Genomic DNA, 18,776 nt, shown 5'->3' on the forward strand with positions numbered 1-18,776 from the left:
TGCGATCTCAGCTCACTGCAACCTCTGCCTCCCAGGTTCAAGCGATTCTTCTGCCTTAGCCTCCCAAGTAGCTGGGGTTACAGGTGCCCGTGACCCCATCCCGCTAATTTTTGTATTTTTAGTAGAGATGGGGTATCTCCATATTGGCCAGTCTGTTGTTGAACTCCAGGCCTCAAGTGATCTGCCTGCCTCCCAAAGTGCTGAAATTACAGGCAAGAGTCACCTCGCCCGGCCAGACATCTCACGTTTACTGACACTTCTGAGATAACTTTCAAAGGCATAGTTATTAGTTACTGTCCTCTTCCCTTTTAAATAATTGTCCTCTTCTGTTAATATAAGTAGGGTATAATTGCATTTTTGTACCAAAGCACAGAAAGAAATTAAATATTCATTACAAATTTATAAAAAAAGACTCTATTTATTTAACCTCATCTCCTCTGAGACACAATATGGTTTTATAGATCTCAGGCAGTTATAGTAATTTAAAAATTACTTTAGATTCACAGCCTATTTTGTTTAAAACAGCAAAGCAAAACCACTAAAGGAAGCATAAAATGTTTTGCAGACGCTGGGGCCTATTTGATGGTGAAAGGTGGGAAGAGGGAAAAGATCAGAAAAAATAACTACTGGCTGGGCACGTTGGCTAACGCCTGTAATCCTAACACTTTGGGAGGCTGAGGCAGACAGATCACTTGAGATCAGGGGCTCGAGGCCATCCTGGTCAACATGGTGAAACCCTGTCTCTACTAAAAATACAAAAATTAGCCGGGTGTGGTGGTGCGTGTCTGTGATCTCAGCTACTCAGAAGGCTAAGGTGGAAGGATAGCTTGAACCCGAGACGCAGAGGTTGTAGTAGGCCAAGGTTGTGCCCAGCCTGGGCCACAGAGTGAGACCCTGTCTCAAAAAAAAAAAAAAAAAAGAAAAAGAAAAAGAAAAGAAAAGAAAAAGAAAAAAGAAAAAAATAACTATTGCATACTACGCTTAGTACCAGGGTGACAAAATAATCTGTATAGCAAACCCTTGTGACGTGAGTTTACCTATATAACAAACGGGCAGTGGAACCCCTGAACCTAAAATAAAAGTTAAACAAAAAAGAATGAGTGTTTTGTGTACCAGAAAAAAGAAACAAAAAATTACATCTGAGAAATAAATGTGGCTATAATTTATTGTCTGCTAAGAGAGAAAAATATAAAGTTTGTATTTGATAAGAATAACAACAAAAGATTCATTATCGGAGATCAATACTTTCTGCAATTAAATTCAAAAAATACTTTATGACATGGGTTATCTTACCACTGGGTGGCCCAGCAGACATCACCTTTTTGGAAGAGTATAAATGCCACTTTATTTTTCAATAGTGAACTTAGCTATTTAATAGCTATAATACATATTTTAGGGAATTTCTGGACCACTGGATTGTCTGAACTGGACACAGTCATTTTAATGCACATTACATTTTACTGTAGGCAGGAAATAAGCAGAGAAACAGTAAACCCTTGGCATGAAGGATTTCCTCTTTTAAAAAAATCTGATTTTCAGTATTATAAAATAAAACTTTAGGCCTGAGAAACAGTGTACAATATGTGAAGTCATAGGGATCACAGTAAAGTTATCTGTACATTTAGAACCTATATTTTCATCATCTGTAAACGGGGCGTAAGATCTACTTGTGTTACAGGATGAATGAGAGAATTAAATAAACTTTAAAATACAGAACAAAATCAATTCTACACTAAAAATAATTTCTATAAATATATTAGAGGCATGCAAAAAAGCAGCCAGCATGAACTGTCTGATCAACAGAACTTCACTTAAAAAGCTATTTGGATCAAACCAAAAAGTAGTATTTATTTTACTTATACCAAGCTAAAGTGTTTCCTTAGAATCTGAGTTGAAAATCAATTGGTAATTAACATAAAAACATACAGTATATATGATATATATACATATATTTATATTGATGTAATAATTTTTTTAATCCATAATGTAGGCTCACTGATTTGAGTCAATTTGTTGATATTTTCAGAGTAAAGACTTTTATTCACAAGCCAAATTTACTGTCCCTTTCATTTTTATGTATTGATTTTTATTTTTTAGATAGAGTCTCCCTTTGTCACCCAGGCTAGAGTGCAGTGCCGTGATCTCGGCTCACTGCAATCTCCTCCTCCCGGGTTCCAGCGATTCTCCTACCTCAGCCTCCTAGTAGCTGGGATTATAGGCACACACCACCTCGTCTGGCTAATTGTATTTTGTATTTTTAGTAGAGATGGGGGTCTTACCACGTTGGCCATGCTGGTCTCGAACTCCTGACCTCAAATGATCCACCCATCTCAGCCTCCCAAAGTGCTGTGCCAAGACACCTGTGCCCCCTCTCCTTTTTAGCTTCATGTTAGCATCTGCACAACAGTAAGAGGCTCTCATAATCTGTTCAGGAACAGAAATCAAGAAACACTGGTAACGGTGGGCACTGCGCCTGGCCTGGAATTTTTTTTGATGGGAGTTTTGGCTAAACTCAATTTTTGTTTTATGCCCCAACTGGAGATTTTAGATTACATATAAGATGAGACTCCACTATGCTAACTTCTCACCTATAAGCTATTTAATATGCATTTCCTAGTAATCTATCTTTTTTTAGGTTTACTATATTTATTATTGGTCACTAAAAATTTTTAAAAATACTACACAGTTCTTTATTTCTCAAGTGAAAATGTCAGAGAAATTTTGTTTACTTGCAAAAAGCTTGAGGTCTGAGGATTCCACTTCTCTTCCGGTCTTCCATGCCACGTGTTTAAGATGCTTAAACAAACCTGACGAAGGAAAAAAGCATAAACAGAATTGAAAAAAGAGTGCTTAAAAACAAACTGTCATAACGAGAAGTAAAAACAAAATGCTATCATGTCAAAATATCTGTTTTATATGTCCCCCAGACAAAACCCTAAGGGTTGTCTGTTAAAACAAATTGGCATCTTCAGATGTGATTCAAATTTGTGTGGCATTATAACTTTTTCATAATGCAAAACAGACCAGCACCTATTATATGTCAACACAAATAACATTTTAATGAAAACTAAATTATTTTAAAAGCAAAATATTTTTAATTAGCATATAGTTGTACATATTTATGGGGTACAGTGTGATATTTCAATATGTGTATACAATGTGTAATGATCAAAATAGGGTAATTATTGTATCCATCACCTCAAACCTTTGAGTGTTGGTAACATTCAACAACCTCTCTTCTAGCTGTTTGACAAAATACAATTTTTATTTACTATAGTCACCCTACTGTGCTATACAACAACAGAACCTATTCCTCCTATCTAGTTGTAATTGTGTATCCATTAACCAACCTCTCCCTATTCCTTCCTCTCTACCTTTCCTTCCCAGCCTTTAGTACCACTATTCTACTCTCCACGTTGATTGAGATCAATTTTTTAAGCTTCTACATGAGTGAGAACATGCAGTATTTATCTTTCAATGTTTGATGTATTTCACTTAACATAATGTCCCACCAGGCTCATCTATGTTGCTATGAAAGAAACGATCTCATCCTTTTCATGGCTGAATAGTATTCCACTGTGTATAACCACGTTTTCTTTATCCATTCACCTGTTGATGACCGCAAAGTTGATTCTGTATCTTGGCTATTCTGTACGGTGCTGCAATAAACAGCAGTGCAAATATCTCTTCAAGATTCTGATTTATTTCCCTTGGATATATATTCAATAGTGGGACTGATAGATCATATGCTAGTTCTATTTTTACTAAAATAACTATTTTTAATAAAAGTGGTACTATTTTATATTTTTGTGTATTTCTTTCTAAATTCTGAAAATGCAAAATAGCTTAACAGAAGAGACCCTGATTTAATTATCTGCCTCTACATTCAACTAGTTGCAATATACTCCTTTGATTCAAGTATATGGATCAAATCTAGCCTCACACAAACAGACCCCCTAAAAGAGTATTCAGGCTTCCCAGGGTTCCTCAAAATATACTTAAAGATAACATTAGATACTTACTCACTTAGCAGGAAGAGAACTGGGGACACTTAATCTGCACCTGTAACTACTCTTGTAATAAAAATAAAACCGGGCCATATCACATGTGTTCTTCTGGCATATATTCTATCAACATAAAATATACTCATCAGATTTTGTACACTTTTAATAATTTTATAATTTTATATAATGGCCAACAGATTTGGATAATAGGTGGTTCTTTTTTTTTTTTTTTTTTAGACAGAATTTCACTCCCGTAGCCCAGGCTGGAGTGCAATGGCGCAATCTGGGCTCACCGCAACCTCCACCTCCCGGGTTCAAGCACTTCTCCTGCCTCAGCCTCCCAAGTAGCTGGGATTACAGGCATGTGCCACCACGCCCAGCTAATTTTGTATTTTTAGTAGAGACGGGGTTTCTCCATGTTGGTCAGGCTGGTCTAAAACTCCCGACCTCAGGTGATCCACCTGCCTCAGCCTCCCAAAGCGCTGGGATTATAGGCGTGAGCCACCACGCCTGGCGTAGGTGGTTCTTGTAAATGCAGAAAGGTCTGTCTCCTTACTACTCTTTCAATGCTCTGTGAAAGCAAGAACGCAAAATACGTTAATTCATTCAACAGGTAGTTGATTAATAATTTAAAAAGAGTTGTATCTGTAAAGTCTTGTGTATTATTCAAAGTGCTGTCATACATATACCATTTGACCTTTAGTGCAAGCTTGTGCAACCGGCAGGCCACATGCAGCCCAGGATGGCTTTGAATGCAGCCGAAAACAAAATCATAAAGTTTTAAAAAATATTATGAGATTTTTTTGCTATTTTTTTTTAAAGCTCATTAGCTATATTGTTTGTGTTAGCGAATTTTCGTGTGGCCCAAGACAATTATTCTTCTTCCAAAGTGGCCCAGGGAAGCCAAAACATTGGATAGCCCTGCTTTAGAGCATTCTTGGGACTAACAATGGCAGATATGTAGCCTCATACCTATCTCTAGATATAGGACCTAAGGTTAAATGCTAACAGTGTGTAAACTTTAAAAATAAGTCCACAATTGTATGTATCATGGAACACATAGGTAAGTATGATGGTAAAAGACCATTAATTTAAGATTCCCAAGCCCTTACCCTCTTCTCTATGCAATGAAGCCTTGAGAATTATTTTCTTAAATACATCTTAATATTTTACACTTACACTCTATTCAAGTTCCAGTGTCTCAAGTAAAGTCAACGTTACTATTTCCTCATCCCTACTCAGTTATAGAAAACCTGTTCTTTGTTCTTCCAAAGAAAGTTCTGCCTCTGGTCAAATCTTTTGCAACAAATCCAAAACACTAATTCTAGTTTTATGATTTGAGCTAATGATAATTTGCAACCACATATCTGAGGCAGGCTGTACCTTTTGAAATTCTTCTCTTCTAGATTTTAAAACATTGAATACTCAGCACAGAATTTACCATTGAAATTCTATCAAAGTATCCAAAATACCTCTGAAAAATAGATTACTCTTTTAAATCTAATTTTAAAAGGTTTATGGTCATATGAGATGATTTTTATTATGTCTTTTGGTCAGCTTTTTTGTAAATGGGAATGCATCTTCCTACTTTTAATACAAGAAAATGTAAAAACACTTAAATATAAGGTACACCTTAAAATAAGTTCATATTAGCATGTATCATAGAACTTTACGTTAAGTCCCTGAGTAACTTCTTAAGACTGTAAGTGCTTCTTAATTAACACTTAACTGTTTCTGCTCTTTTCAGTTCCTTCTCTTCTGTTCCTTAAGCTAATCTGGATGTAGGGAAGAGAAGTACAAAGAAACCCATGCCCTCTTAGCAGACAACTAAAACAAAATTTTTCTTCAAATTACAAAGAAACTTTGTATACAATCATTGGCATCTGAAACAAAAAATTGCAATTAAATTACCTTGCCATCATTATAAAGGTTTGGATTGAATCGCACGCTATGACCACCAGTTGTCTCTAGATTCACAAGAGGGGGTGAACTGGGATAATCTTGAGGAAAATACACATCAAACTCAAAGCAGCCATTTGCATAAGGGGTGTCCGCTGGACCAGTTATTAGAACCTGGATATATACAAACATACAAAAGTCTATGTTAATATTCCTAAACACTGATATTTAGAAAAATACAATCCAACATGAAATAAGAACAACCTTCGTTTTTGGAGATGGAGTCCCACCCTGTCGCCCAGGCTGAAGTGCAGTGGCGCGATCTCGGCTCACTGCAACCTCCGCCTCCTGAGTTCAAGCAATACTCCTGTCTCAGCCTCCTGAATAGCTGGGATCACAGGCGCCTGTGAACATGCCTGGTTAATTTTTGTATTTTTAGTAGAGACCAGGTTTCCCCATGTTGTCCAGGCAGGTCTCAAACTCCTAGCCTCAAGTGATCCGCTTGCGTAGGCCTCCCTAAGCGCTGGGATTACAGGTTTGAGCCACTGTGCCTGGCCAAAATAAGACCAGCTTTTTTTTTTAGACAGTCTCACTCTGTGGCCCAGGCTGGAGTCCAGTGGTGTGATCTCGGCTCACTGCAACCTCCACCTCCTGGGTTCAAGCATTTCTCCTGCCTCAGCCTCCCGAGTAGCTGGGATTACAGGCATGCACCACCACGCCCAGCTAATTTTTGTATTTTTAGTAGAGATGAGGTTTCACCATATCAGCCAGGCTGTTCTTGAACTCCTGACCTCAACTGATCTGCCCACCTTGGCCTCCCAAAATGCCTGTATGAGATGGAGTTTCACTCCGCTGCCCAGGCTGGAGTGCAGTGGTGAGATCTCAGCTCACTGTAACCTCCACCTCCCAGGTTCAAGCAATTCCCCAGACACAGCCTGCCAAGTACTGGGATTATAGGTGCCTGCCACCACAGCCAGCTAATTTTTTTATTTTTAGTAGAGATGGGGTTTCACCATGTTGGCCAGGCTGGTCTGGAACTCTTGACCTCAAGTGATCTGCCTACCTCGGCCTCCCAAAGTGCTGGGATTACAGGCATGAGCCTATCCAAAAAATCAAAAGGATCAAGCAAACAAATAAAACTTTCCACAAGTCAATGGGCCAATAGTTTTATCTGTGTATCTATGGAAGACAGAATGTTTAAGCCATGAATTAAATCATAAATATAAAGAAAGTTTTCTTTTTCAGGTTAAATGTTTAACATTTTCTTGATGCAGCAGACTCTTAGAATTTAAGGCTGGATTATCACGTGTTAAACATAAAAGTAGAGATTATATATTATTGTATTACCTATAATTCACAGATCTTAGGAATTTTAAAAAACATAAATTTCCTAGAAAAAACAAAAAATGAGTAAGTTTTGAAGAGTGACACTAAAAAACATGAGAGAAGTATCTTAGACGACAAAATGGAAATCCTGTAACATTTTTTAACTGATCAGCATTAAATCCTTTGATATTGTGACCAGCTTCACACAATCTTTGCTCAAGGACGATGGCTCTTTTGATATTTTCTAAAATTTTTTTTGCAACAGCAGTGTGATCCACACACTCTGAACTAACATTAGAAAAGGCTCTTTCTGGAGGCTGCAGTGAGCTGTGATCACATCACTGTACTCCAGCTTGGGCAAGAGTGAGACCCTGTCACCAAAAAAAAAAAAAAAAGGAAGTGGGGGTGGGAGAGGCTCCTTTCACTGCCGTCTAAAAATGGTCACCAAAATTTCTAGTGTTTTGTATAATTTATTTGTATAATATTTCTAGTTTTGTATAAATATTTGAGTAATTAGATGAGCCAAGGAGATAAGGGAGAGTGCTTTATTATCATTATTTTTTACCTTCATGATGTCAAGTCGTTCCTCATCACAGCGTACAAACACACTAGAGGATGAAGACAGAGGCAGTGAGGTTGAAAGTGTCACAGCTTCCTGGGCAAGGCGGCGAGCTCTGGCAGCACTGTTCGCATCATTAGCATTTTTCACCTGAGACATGTAGTGGTAATTTACTTTAAATCCCAATTTCCCATCTTCATCTTCAGAAACCATTTCAAATGTATCTAAAAGGAGAAGAAAAAATAAAACCCAGAACTGGAAAAAATTGTTATAATGACAAAAATCACAAACAATCATAGTCCTTCTCCCACTCAACTGGAGAGAACTTCCAACCATGGAAGAATAGCAAAAGTGTAAATGTTTACATAACACCTATATATTAGCACTGCTAGAGGGATGGACTCTTGTCTTTCACATGCTATAGGGATACATTTTCTTTAACGTTTATAAAAAACAATCTAACAGATGCAAGAAATGGGCCCATTACTATGCCCAGTGGGAAAATTTTATATCATATAGAGGACAGGGTCTATTAACTCAAAAGATTTTATTAAATGATTCAATCAAAGACAATGGCTACCTGATAAAACACGCACAGCCTGTTTTAATCAACAATTTCTCTTCTGTTAATTTGTCCTATAGAATTAATCCTGGATATGCACAAATATTTACAGGCAATGAAAGCCATTGAGATGCTGCATATGATATTTAAATACTGGAAACAATCTAAAGTTCCACTTACTGGTTAAACAAATGGCAGCCAATCATATTACGGAATTTCAGGCAGTTAGTAAGTATCAAGTTGTAAAAGAATGATATTAGAAAATGTTTGATACATATGGTTAAAAATGCAGTTTCTTATAAAAGCATCAACTGAAAACTTGTATGTTTTCAGGCTTATTTTGAAAGCCAATGGGGAGCAAACTTGATTATGTTTAAAGTCACATACTTGGAGAGTTTATGATTTTATGTAGTATGAGAGAACTCTTCTAGCTAGCTAACATTAATGAAGGGGTCTGGACATATGATTCTAAATTTCTGACAGGTAGTAACTTTAAACCAGAATCTCTCACACATAAGGATCCATAAACACATTCATATACATGAAATGAAACTTTCTGGATTGAAAGAACTAGTTAAAGAATTTGTAGATATGAAATGTGACTAAACGCCTTCAAGTACAAGAACACTGCCATATATTTTTAAAAGCCATTAGCTGACATATTTTTGATGATCCAGGAAGCGGAATGAAATCTAAAGCCCAATAAAATATTTATGTCCAACAGAAACACACATACACAAACATATGTCTGGAAACTTTTCTGACAGTCTTCCCCTCCCCTTGAGTGTTGGCTGGACTTAGTGAGTGATGGTGTACACTTTCTAAGACAAGGTCATAACAGGCACTAACAGGCACTATGGCTTTTTCTGAATTCCTGACCCATGTAAAGAGTGAGATAATAAAGGTCAGGTTTTTTGTGTGTGTTTTTTTTTTTTTTTTGAGATGGAGACTTGCTCTATCGCCCAGATTGGAGTGTCTCGGCTCACTGCAACCTCCACCTTCCAGGTTCAAATGATTATCCTGCCTCAGCTTCCTGAGTAGCTGGGATTACAGGCGCCTGCCACCACGCCCAGCTAATTTTTGTATTTTTAATAGAGATGGAGTTACACCATGTTGGCCATGCTGGTCTCAAACTCCAGACCTCGTGACCGCCCACCTCGGCCTCCTAAAGTGCTGGATTATAGGTGTGAGCCACCATGTCCGGCCAGGTCAGTTTTTTAAAGCAAATAAGTTATAGGGGTAATTTATGTGACAATATATAATATAGAACTATTTGATAAAATAACAAGCCATAAAAAACCTTGGTAATTGTTAATTAAATTCATATAAATGAAATCAAGTATTTGGTTTCAGTACTTTAATACACAAAGGAATTTTCAATAAAATAATAAATTCAATAAAATATTTATTATTTAACAACCAAGTTAATATTATTACTTAGAGTGAAGTTAACAGACTAGATTGCCAAGCTGAGTCAGGCAAAAGGCTGTAATATCATTAGACATTGACCAAAACTCTTAACAAAAGTATAAATCGCTTTCATATATATTATCTCGTGCTCTTTATGACAAACCTGAAAGTAAGTAGAGCAAAAGCTAAACGATTTATAATGAGGTTTCAAAGACAATATGACACAAATCTGTTTTCTGAATCCTACTTTAGCATTTAAAAAAATAGTCCAAGATTTTTAGGTTGTTTCTCAAGGATGAAAAAGCAGCATAGACAATAATAATTAATAATAGTCATCAAAATTTGGTATGTGTTTTCTCATAAATCAGTACCATATAAAGGGTACTGATATAATCTTTTTGCCAGTTCTTACTTGTCAAGAGTTTTGGAATGGGAAAAGCTAGAACTGAACTATGTGTAACTACATTTTCTAAAGGTGAATTGCAAGGAAATCTAAAATGGCAAGAGTAACAGACTTAGTTCAAAGTTCTGGGTCTTGGCTTCCTTCAGGCCAGGATGTACAGAAATGAAGAGGTAAATAAGGAAAAACATTTTCTGCCTGTTTTGTAGACACTTGGCTTGGATTTTATTTTTTCTAGGCTCTTACAGGCCTTCTATTGAAGTCACAGTTTATAACTAAAAATACAGACATAAATTCAAGAGGCAAAGATGATAAAAAATGTTGATATGTATGAAGTAAAATTCATGTTACAAGCAATTTTAAAAATCTTTAATTTGCTAAAACACATTTCAATAGCACTGTTAAAAAATGGAAAGTGAGATCTTAAGCAAATCAAAAATTTCATCTTACCAAACTGTAATTTCTTCATAACAGCCACATATTTTTCTTCAAGTGACTTTAATACTGACAAAGGTTTGGGTTTCATAGCCGCCTTCTTGGAGTATTCACCCAGTTTTTTTTCTGTTATTTAATATTTCAAGATAAATAACATAAGTATACATTTTAAAAAATAAAACTAAAAACAATTCACCTCTAGAGTTTAAATTGTGAATTCCAAAAAATTGTCAACTTCTTCACAATTATCTTATTACAACCGCTCTGAGAATAAAAAATTTCTATTTCATAAACATAACAATAACAACATAAACATAACAATAACATAAACATAACAATAAAGCAAAAACATAATCATCTTTATGAAAAGCAGAAGTGAAACAATAGATAATTCAGATCACTTTCTTCAGCTAACATAGAAAAATATCCATCCATCCATCCATCTATCTATCTATCTATCTATCTGGAAACAGAGTATTACTCTGTCTCCCAGGCTTGGAGTACAGTGGTGCAATCACAGCTAACTGCAACCTCAACTTCCCAGGCTCAGGTAATTCTCCCACTTCAGCCTTCCAGGTAGCCGGGACCACAGGCACACGCCATTATGCCCACCTAATGTTTCCTGTATTTCGTAGAGATGGGGTTTCACCATGTTGCCCAAGCTAACCTTGAACTCCTGAGCTCAAGTGATCTACCCACTTAGTCCTCCCAAAGTGCTGGGGTTAAAGGCGTGAGTCACTGTGCCAGCCAAAAATATCAATTTAAAATAAATTCTCACCCATAGTCTTAATGTACTATTTTCTATCTAATACAAAGGCATTTTTCAATTTCATGAATTTCAGTGGGAAGAAATATTTATGATGTATGTTCTCAGCCTACTAAATTTAGCAATCATATATAGTAGAAATGTTTTAAAATTAGACTATACATGATTGAAATCAGACAAAGAACAAAATCTAACAGAGAACAAAATTTTTAGGTAAATGAACTTGCTTTAAAATCATTAACATAAAGCAAAAAGACAAAGGCAGGTTTCAGTAAGTAAATGAAACATCTTTAAATCAAACGAAAAGTGGTGTAATAGGAAAAGTTTTGTACCTTGATTTGCTTGCCGCAAACTGGTGGTGGCTGCATAAACTATCTCAGCAGTCTTTTGGATGTCTGGTACCAAAAGAGTAAGTCCTTCTGGTTCTTGATCAGACGCATCTGGTTTTACTCCTGTTTTAACATTTTCCCTTTTAGATCTGAATTTTTTTAATATGGAAAGAAAAGCAAGGAAAATTAAGATTTTAGGACTAAAACACCTCCATAAATCAATATACAAATGAGTGTGTGCATTTCATTTGTCACACACATGATCTATATTAACTTGCTTTTGAAGCCACTGGCTAGTAAAGTTATGGGTAGGTTTTCCCTTCTAATATAAAATCAGAGAAGAGACAGACATTATACAAATGTCATACTGTAAAAGACCCAGATACCTAATGTCCTCAGAGACACACTTTTAAAAACACACATAATTATAAATATTCAGAGAGAGCAATCACTTCTACACCTAAAATATTTGAGAATTAAAGGACCACAAGCAGTTTTTAAATTTTAATACTATTTGTATTTCACTCCGAATTAAATTTCCAAGAAAAAAAAACCATATTTTAGAGTAAAATGTAGATTCATTACCGGTGTCTTAATACAGTGTGTTTCTATACACTGGATCGTTTAATGAAACACTAGGTTTTAGGGCATATTCATTTTAAAGATATTATTCTGTTATTTCCTATCACGATCTAAAATGTACCCAATTTCATTTCACATTGTTATCACAATATATTACAGCAAGGTTTAAGTATATAGGACATTAAATTTTTATTTAAATTTTCTAGATAAATGTACTAGTAGTTTAATACAAGAGTCACTGAAAACATAACTAAACATTATTTCCTTTTCTCTATTCCAACTCTCAGCACATTATTGACATCATAAAACATCTTTACACTACTGCTTAGAATTTCAAAAATCTACATCTTTATAATTCTTTAAATAGATCATTTGAAACAAACTAAAATTGTATATAAATAAAAGTGTTTAAAATATTTATGCTAAGGTATGATCTAAACTATACATCACTTATTTTTTTAGTTGTATACCTACCTAAAAAGGGACTTGGTCATTACATTAAAATACTATCTCACAAAGTGGTCATGGAGCCTTAGAGAACTATAAAAAGAGTAACAGATAGTAGAAGAATCCTTAACAAATAGGCTAGGCGTGGTGGCTCATGCCTGTAATCCCAGCACTTTGGGAGGCCGAGGCGGGCGGAACACCTGAGGTTGGGAGTTTGAGACCACCCTGAACAACATGGAGAAACCCCATCTCTACTAAAAATGCAAAATTAGCTGGGCATGGTGGCACATGCCTATAATCCCAGCTACTGGGGAGGCTGAGGCAGGAGAATCACTTGAACCCGGGAGGCGGAGGTTGCAGTGAGCCGAGATCACGCCATTGCACTCCAGCCTGGGCAACAAGAGTGAAACTCCATCTCAAAAAAAAAAAAAAAAAAAAAAGAAGAAGAATCCTTAATAAATAATACTATGTCATCCACATACAAATGAACCTTTCCTTGTCACAAAAACGAAAATCTGCTCAGAAGCTATTCAATCCTTAACTCAAGGTAGATGAACAGTAAACTAAGAAGCCACTCAAGTGGGTAGGAAGAATAAATGAAAACAGTATCATGCATGTGTTTTGAATTTAGTTCCTACAATGTGTAAACAAAAACTAGTTTCTACAGTTATCTTTAACTAGAAGGTAAAAACTTATGTCACCTGACTTAACTGAAGAGGTATAATATGTCACTGAATGGCTGCCTTTTTTCCTGTGCTCTCTTCTTATCTTCCCTGAGTTATAAGAAGTCAGACAACACATGACCACTTTCCTTTACCACTCAGGAAATGACTTGGCAGATGTTATACTGTACACCATTTCAGTCATCAACTGTCGTCTGTGTACGTGTATCTGAATATATGTTTTTGCATATATAAGGAGAGTATAGTGTATGTCTGAAGACTGAAATATCAGAGAATTTTACTGCTAGAGTCAACTACTATACTGTGTCTTTTACAGCTATGAAATTAAGGTGAGACTGTAGTTTAACAGTGAGTCACTTCTTAATAAAGATATGATTCTGGTAGAGTAACTCAAACAGATTACCAACTTCTGCATTTGTCAATAGCTATTAACAATCAGTGTCAAACACTGAGAATGAAGAGACGTGCATAAGCTGCTTGACAGTACCCACTTTGAATTTACAAGGACTCTTCCTCCCCGGTTGTAAATGATTCTCTATTACCAGGTCTTGACAAATTATTAAGTAACAGGGCCACTGAATAAGAAAACAACAGTAAGTTGTTTCAGAAAGCAGTTATGATTACAGCCATAATAAAATATAGTTTCCTAAGCCTATAATCAATGAGTTAACCCACTGTACTCTCAATACAGATTTCACTTAAAGAAACATATCTTGCAGAGAAGGAAGATATGAAAGTGAAGCTTTTTCCAGAAAGGTTATCTTCTCTTTGATGAAACAAGAATCTCTAGCATGGAGCGTGAACTGCATTAATCCAGTTTAGGTCTTTATTGTATTTACCACCCCAGTGTGTAGATTACCCTTGGAACTACTGATTCTAAATCTCAAGCTCTATTCATGCCAATTTCCTAAATCCACTTTTAAAAAGAAGATTAGTAGGAGATTATTAAAATAGTGCACAAGGTTAGGATGATAAATTTTATTTTTTTACCGTAATTAAGAAAAAGTAAAAGAAAAATAATTGTGCAAGAATCCTCAGAAGTTTAAAAAAATTCTTTACACCAAATGTGTGAAAGAAATGATATATATTTAATATTGAAGACAATGGTTGAATCATAAAGCAGATATATATTAGACCTTTGCACCAGGTTCTAATGAGAAATTTTTACTTGAATAGTCTGACAAAAACACACCGAAAAAAAGAAAATCTCTAAATGGTGAGAATACTTTGAATATATGAAGAACACACACTACCTGCCTATCAATGATTCTAACTAGTCATTATCTGACATTAAACTATAGCCAGTAGTCTCTTTTCTATAAAAGTTGCAGGTTACTGTCAACCCATATGTAGGCCCAGCTCATGAAAAAAGGCCATACCTTAGCTCACATCCTGAAGTCTGTGTGAAAAGCTATTTGAGTTCAAGGCACCTAGCTGGAAGTAGGTCTTTGAGACTGACAATGGATCCAACATGGTAAAAGCAATCAGCGACGGCCGCTACCATGGTATCCGCTGCTTTGTGCATACGTTGAATCTGGTTGTGATCACTGCCCTGAAGAAATACGAGGAAGCAACTGAAGTTTCTACTATTGCACAGAATTATCTGCAAACATTTTCCACTATGCTGTGAATTCCAACTACATAGCTAATTAGTTAAGCAAATTTTGGCTCTGTGACACGTATCTGAAGTAGGATGTGAGCAAAATGGGCAAATCTTTCTCCTGAAAACAAAACAAAAAAGCAAACCCATACCTCAACATTCAATTATATTGAACTGCCTCTACCAGTATCTACTGCCCAAATAAAGTTGAATATTAGTAAGACTAAATACACCATGTCAGAATTATGGTATTTTATAATGCATAAACTGAAAACAGCTTAATACAGCTATTTCCTTGATAAAACAAGACCCCTTTAACCCTTTGCACTCCTAAATCTAAGCTAAATGTACTGCAAAGTTGCAATAAACATTTTAAAAAGGAGAGCCATTTGAAGAAGTTATCTGGAGACTACATGCTGAAATGTAGATTCAGAACTATTAAGAATTAGCACTGCAGAAGCAGATTCTAAAACTATAAGAGAATGAAACTTCTACATTTACCAAAAAGCACTGATCACATTGTGCTCCTCAGTTCTAAAGCTCTTTGACAGTAATTATAGTTTAGATTAGAGGTAAACTCAAAGAGTAAATAAAAATATTACTGTGGGAAACTGCTTCTAGTGTCTCCAGGATGCACAAAAATAATTCTTGAAATGCACCAGTAAACGGGCAAAGATCTCTGTACAATAAATGTTTTCAGTGATTAATTTAAAGCTTAGTTTTTAACTCTATGATCCCCTTTTGTTTTTACTTAATCTCTAAGTGGAAGTACCAGTTTAATTTTGAATGATTTAAATGAATGTTGAAAGAAAAATATTTTGGTAGCATAAGTGAGCATTAAAGAAGGGAATACTTAAAATAGTTATAAGAAGCCTTTAAAAATAAAACTTTGATTTCTATACTAGACACAAATATACTATTTTTAGGCCAAATTAAACATCACCAGACATACAGAAGGTACTGCATGCTACCGTTAAATAGAGTTGCCACAAATAATATGCTTCAGCCGTTTACCAAGGGACAACCCAACTGAGCCAGTCAAAGAAGAGATATTAAAATAAATATTTGCCTATCTGTGTGAAAAAAGACTGATGAACAACTGAACTTGTTTACCACCATCAAAAACAGAAACGTTTAAAGAAATATATGGGTATAACAAATGCTGCCTGGCTAAGAAATCAGGACTTTTTCATTTTTAGGTATGAGAAGCAGAGGTAAAAGAGTGTTTTTCAACAGAAATCAAAGTAGGAGGGCTGGAACTGAAATTTTTTTTAACTAAAGGGCTAGAAGATCCAGCTTATGGGGGTTAAAATAAGAGAGTCTGGTAGAAAATATGCCTTGAAAGACATAAATCAAGTGATCTCCCATTGCTTAGGTATATAAAAAGGAAGTGGGGTACTTCTACAAGTGAGTTCAGTTATTTAAAAGTATGATGAACAACTTTCCATTAGGAAGAAACTTTGAGATAGCTAGGAAAAACAGCAATAAAAGATGCTTGCTTCAATGCTGTTCAAAGAGAAGTTAAATATCCAGAACACTTTACACTGAACACAGAGTCATTTGTGTCATGCCCTGACAGCAAATAAGATTTTTTTATTCACAATAAGTTTATCTCTCAAATTTTTGGTGAAACCATCAAGTACCAACTATACTAAATATGATTTTTGCTTATTGGAGAACAGCAGAAAAAGTCTGCACAGAAGATCAGATATTAAAAAAAGTCTTTGTTCCTGCTTGAAGGAAGCTATGAAGTATCATATGTATTCAAAAGTAAAACTACTATGGTTATATTTTAATTTCATCTTAAGATAATACCAGCTGGAATGACCAGCAGGAGACGAATTTCACCAGAACTAACTTGTAAATGCTAAAGGGTACCATCTTCACAGAGTGACTATTTTGTGGGTAACAGAATGAATTTTTCACAATAGATAATAATATTTAAATTCAAGTAAAAACAATATGTATATACAGATTTAAAGTATTATGTTATCCACGCCAGAAATCCCTTTATTAGTGGAGGTAACTGAGAGGTACTTTCAAGTTCTGTCTTTTCTAACAGTCTAAAATAAAATGTTGAACAATACTCATAAATGGGGAGTGTTTTTGCTTACTCTTTAAATATCAAGTACTGCTGCATACATCCTTTAATCATCTCTTCTTGACAAAGGAGCTAAAGATATTAGAAATATAGGGTACATTAAACCACAATAAAATGCAGGAAATGGAAAATAATACTGTGTTTGTGTGTGGGAGCAGGGGGCTTCTTTTGGCAATGCCATTTTATCACCAACACATTGCCCTAATCTACCAAAGTGGATACCAAATCATCTTGAAAAGACAGTAGAAAAGTACATCCATCAATATTTAAGAAAATTTCAGAAAAATCTTATTTATTTATTTATTTATTGAGACGGAGTTTCACTCTTGTTGTCCAGGCTGGAGTGCAATGGCAGATCCTGGCCCACTGCAACCTCCACCTCCCAGGTTCCAGCAATTCTCCTGCCTCAAGCCTCCTGAGTAGCTGGGATTACAGGCACCTACACCACTACGCCTGGCTAGATTTTTGTATCTTTAGTAGAGATGGGGTTTCACCATGTTGGCCAGGCTGGTCTTGAACTCCTGACCTCATGTGATCCACCTGCCTCCCAAAGTGCTGGGATTACAGGTGTGAGCCACCGCACCCAGCCTTATTAATTCTTATTCAGTTAATACTGCAAGAAAAACATCAGACGGATAAAGCTGACTTACTCTTCATATAAGTGATTATAAAGTTGCTACCTGCTCATACTAGAGAGATAACCAAACACAATGAGACTCAGTTTACTTTGGTAATCTAGTAATTAGACATGACTAGAATACTATGGATACTTAGTGAAATATGCTGCCCTTTAATCTCCTATCATAGGATATTACAAATTCTTCAGGGGAGTGAAAACACATGAGTAAAAGGAAAACAGTAGGAAAATTCTGTAAAATCCACATTATTCTATATATTTTTTAAATTATCAAAAACAGGTTATTTTCTTCTCTTTTTATTTTTCTGAGATAGAGTCTCGCCCTGTCGCCCAGGATGGAGTGCAGTGGCACGATCTCGGCTCACTGCAACCTTCACCTCCCAGGTTCAAGCGATTCTCATGCCTCAGCCTCCTGAGTAGCTGGGATTACAGGTGCACACCACCACGCCCGGCTAATTTTTGTATTATTAGTAGAGACAGGGTTTTGCCTTGTTGCCCAGGCTGGTCTCAAGTGATCCACCTGCCTTGGCCTGCCAAAGCACTGGAATTACAGGCATGAACCGCCACACTTAGCCCAAAAGCAGATTTTTTTCAACTAAAAATATTTTATTTCATTGCCATCATTTAAAAATAATTTTTTTTTTGAGACAGAGTCTCGTTCTGTCACCCAGATTGGAATGCAGTGGCGAAATCTCGGCTCACTGTAACCTCCACCTCCCGGGTTCAAACGATTCTCCTGCCTCAGCCTCCCGAGTAGCTGGGACAACAGGCGCGCACCATCATTCCCAGCTAATTTTTGTATTTTTAGTAGAGACAATGTTTCACCATGTTGGCTAGGCTGGTCTTGATCTCTTGACCTCATGATCCGCATGCCATGGCCTCCCAAAGTGCTGGGATTACAGGCGTAAGCCACAATGCCCAGCCCCTTAAAAATAATTTTTAAATATCCTAAATATTAGAACCAGCTCAGAAGCTCCATGTTCTGATTTTTAATTAATCATTTACGCACAAACCTAATTATATCTGGGAGTTAAGT

General features: G+C 36.0%; 1 protein-coding gene and 1 long non-coding RNA gene across 25 annotated transcripts in view; one reads left to right on the forward strand and one right to left on the reverse strand.

Moving 5' to 3' along the window:
- The window catches only part of LOC129057727 (uncharacterized), a 71,023-nt gene that overhangs the window by 22,063 nt on the left and 30,184 nt on the right, over positions 1 to 18,776 (forward strand). Inside the window, exon 4 of one of the 2 annotated variants that reach the window (XR_008522467.2) lies at positions 5,752 to 6,003. The exons of the other annotated variant lie outside the window; for it this stretch is intronic. This is a non-coding gene — a long non-coding RNA (uncharacterized LOC129057727). Of the gene's footprint in view, positions 1 to 5,751; positions 6,004 to 18,776 lie in introns of those variants that run through there. 2 annotated transcript variants of the gene reach the window in all.
- Positions 1 to 18,776, reverse strand: part of BIRC6 (baculoviral IAP repeat containing 6) — a 258,994-nt gene that overhangs the window by 12,631 nt on the left and 227,587 nt on the right. For 21 of the 23 annotated variants that reach the window (XM_063713739.1, XM_063713738.1, XM_024242163.2 and 18 more), the window contains 5 exons: positions 11,694 to 11,839; positions 10,611 to 10,721; positions 7,795 to 8,012; positions 5,916 to 6,077; positions 2,730 to 2,807 (listed from right to left, as the gene is read on the reverse strand). In XM_063713739.1, coding sequence (XP_063569809.1) covers positions 2,730 to 2,807; positions 5,916 to 6,077; positions 7,795 to 8,012; positions 10,611 to 10,721; positions 11,694 to 11,839 — 715 coding nt within the window. Of the gene's footprint in view, positions 1 to 2,729; positions 2,808 to 4,022; positions 4,128 to 5,915; positions 6,078 to 7,794; positions 8,013 to 10,610; positions 10,722 to 11,693; positions 11,840 to 14,781; positions 14,955 to 18,776 lie in introns of those variants that run through there. The other 2 variants (XM_054548245.1, XR_002913821.2) reach the window with 2 other exon arrangements.

Source organism: Pongo abelii, chromosome 12 (assembly GCF_028885655.2).
Source record: "Pongo abelii isolate AG06213 chromosome 12, NHGRI_mPonAbe1-v2.0_pri, whole genome shotgun sequence".
Taxonomy (NCBI): Eukaryota; Metazoa; Chordata; class Mammalia; order Primates; family Hominidae; genus Pongo; species Pongo abelii.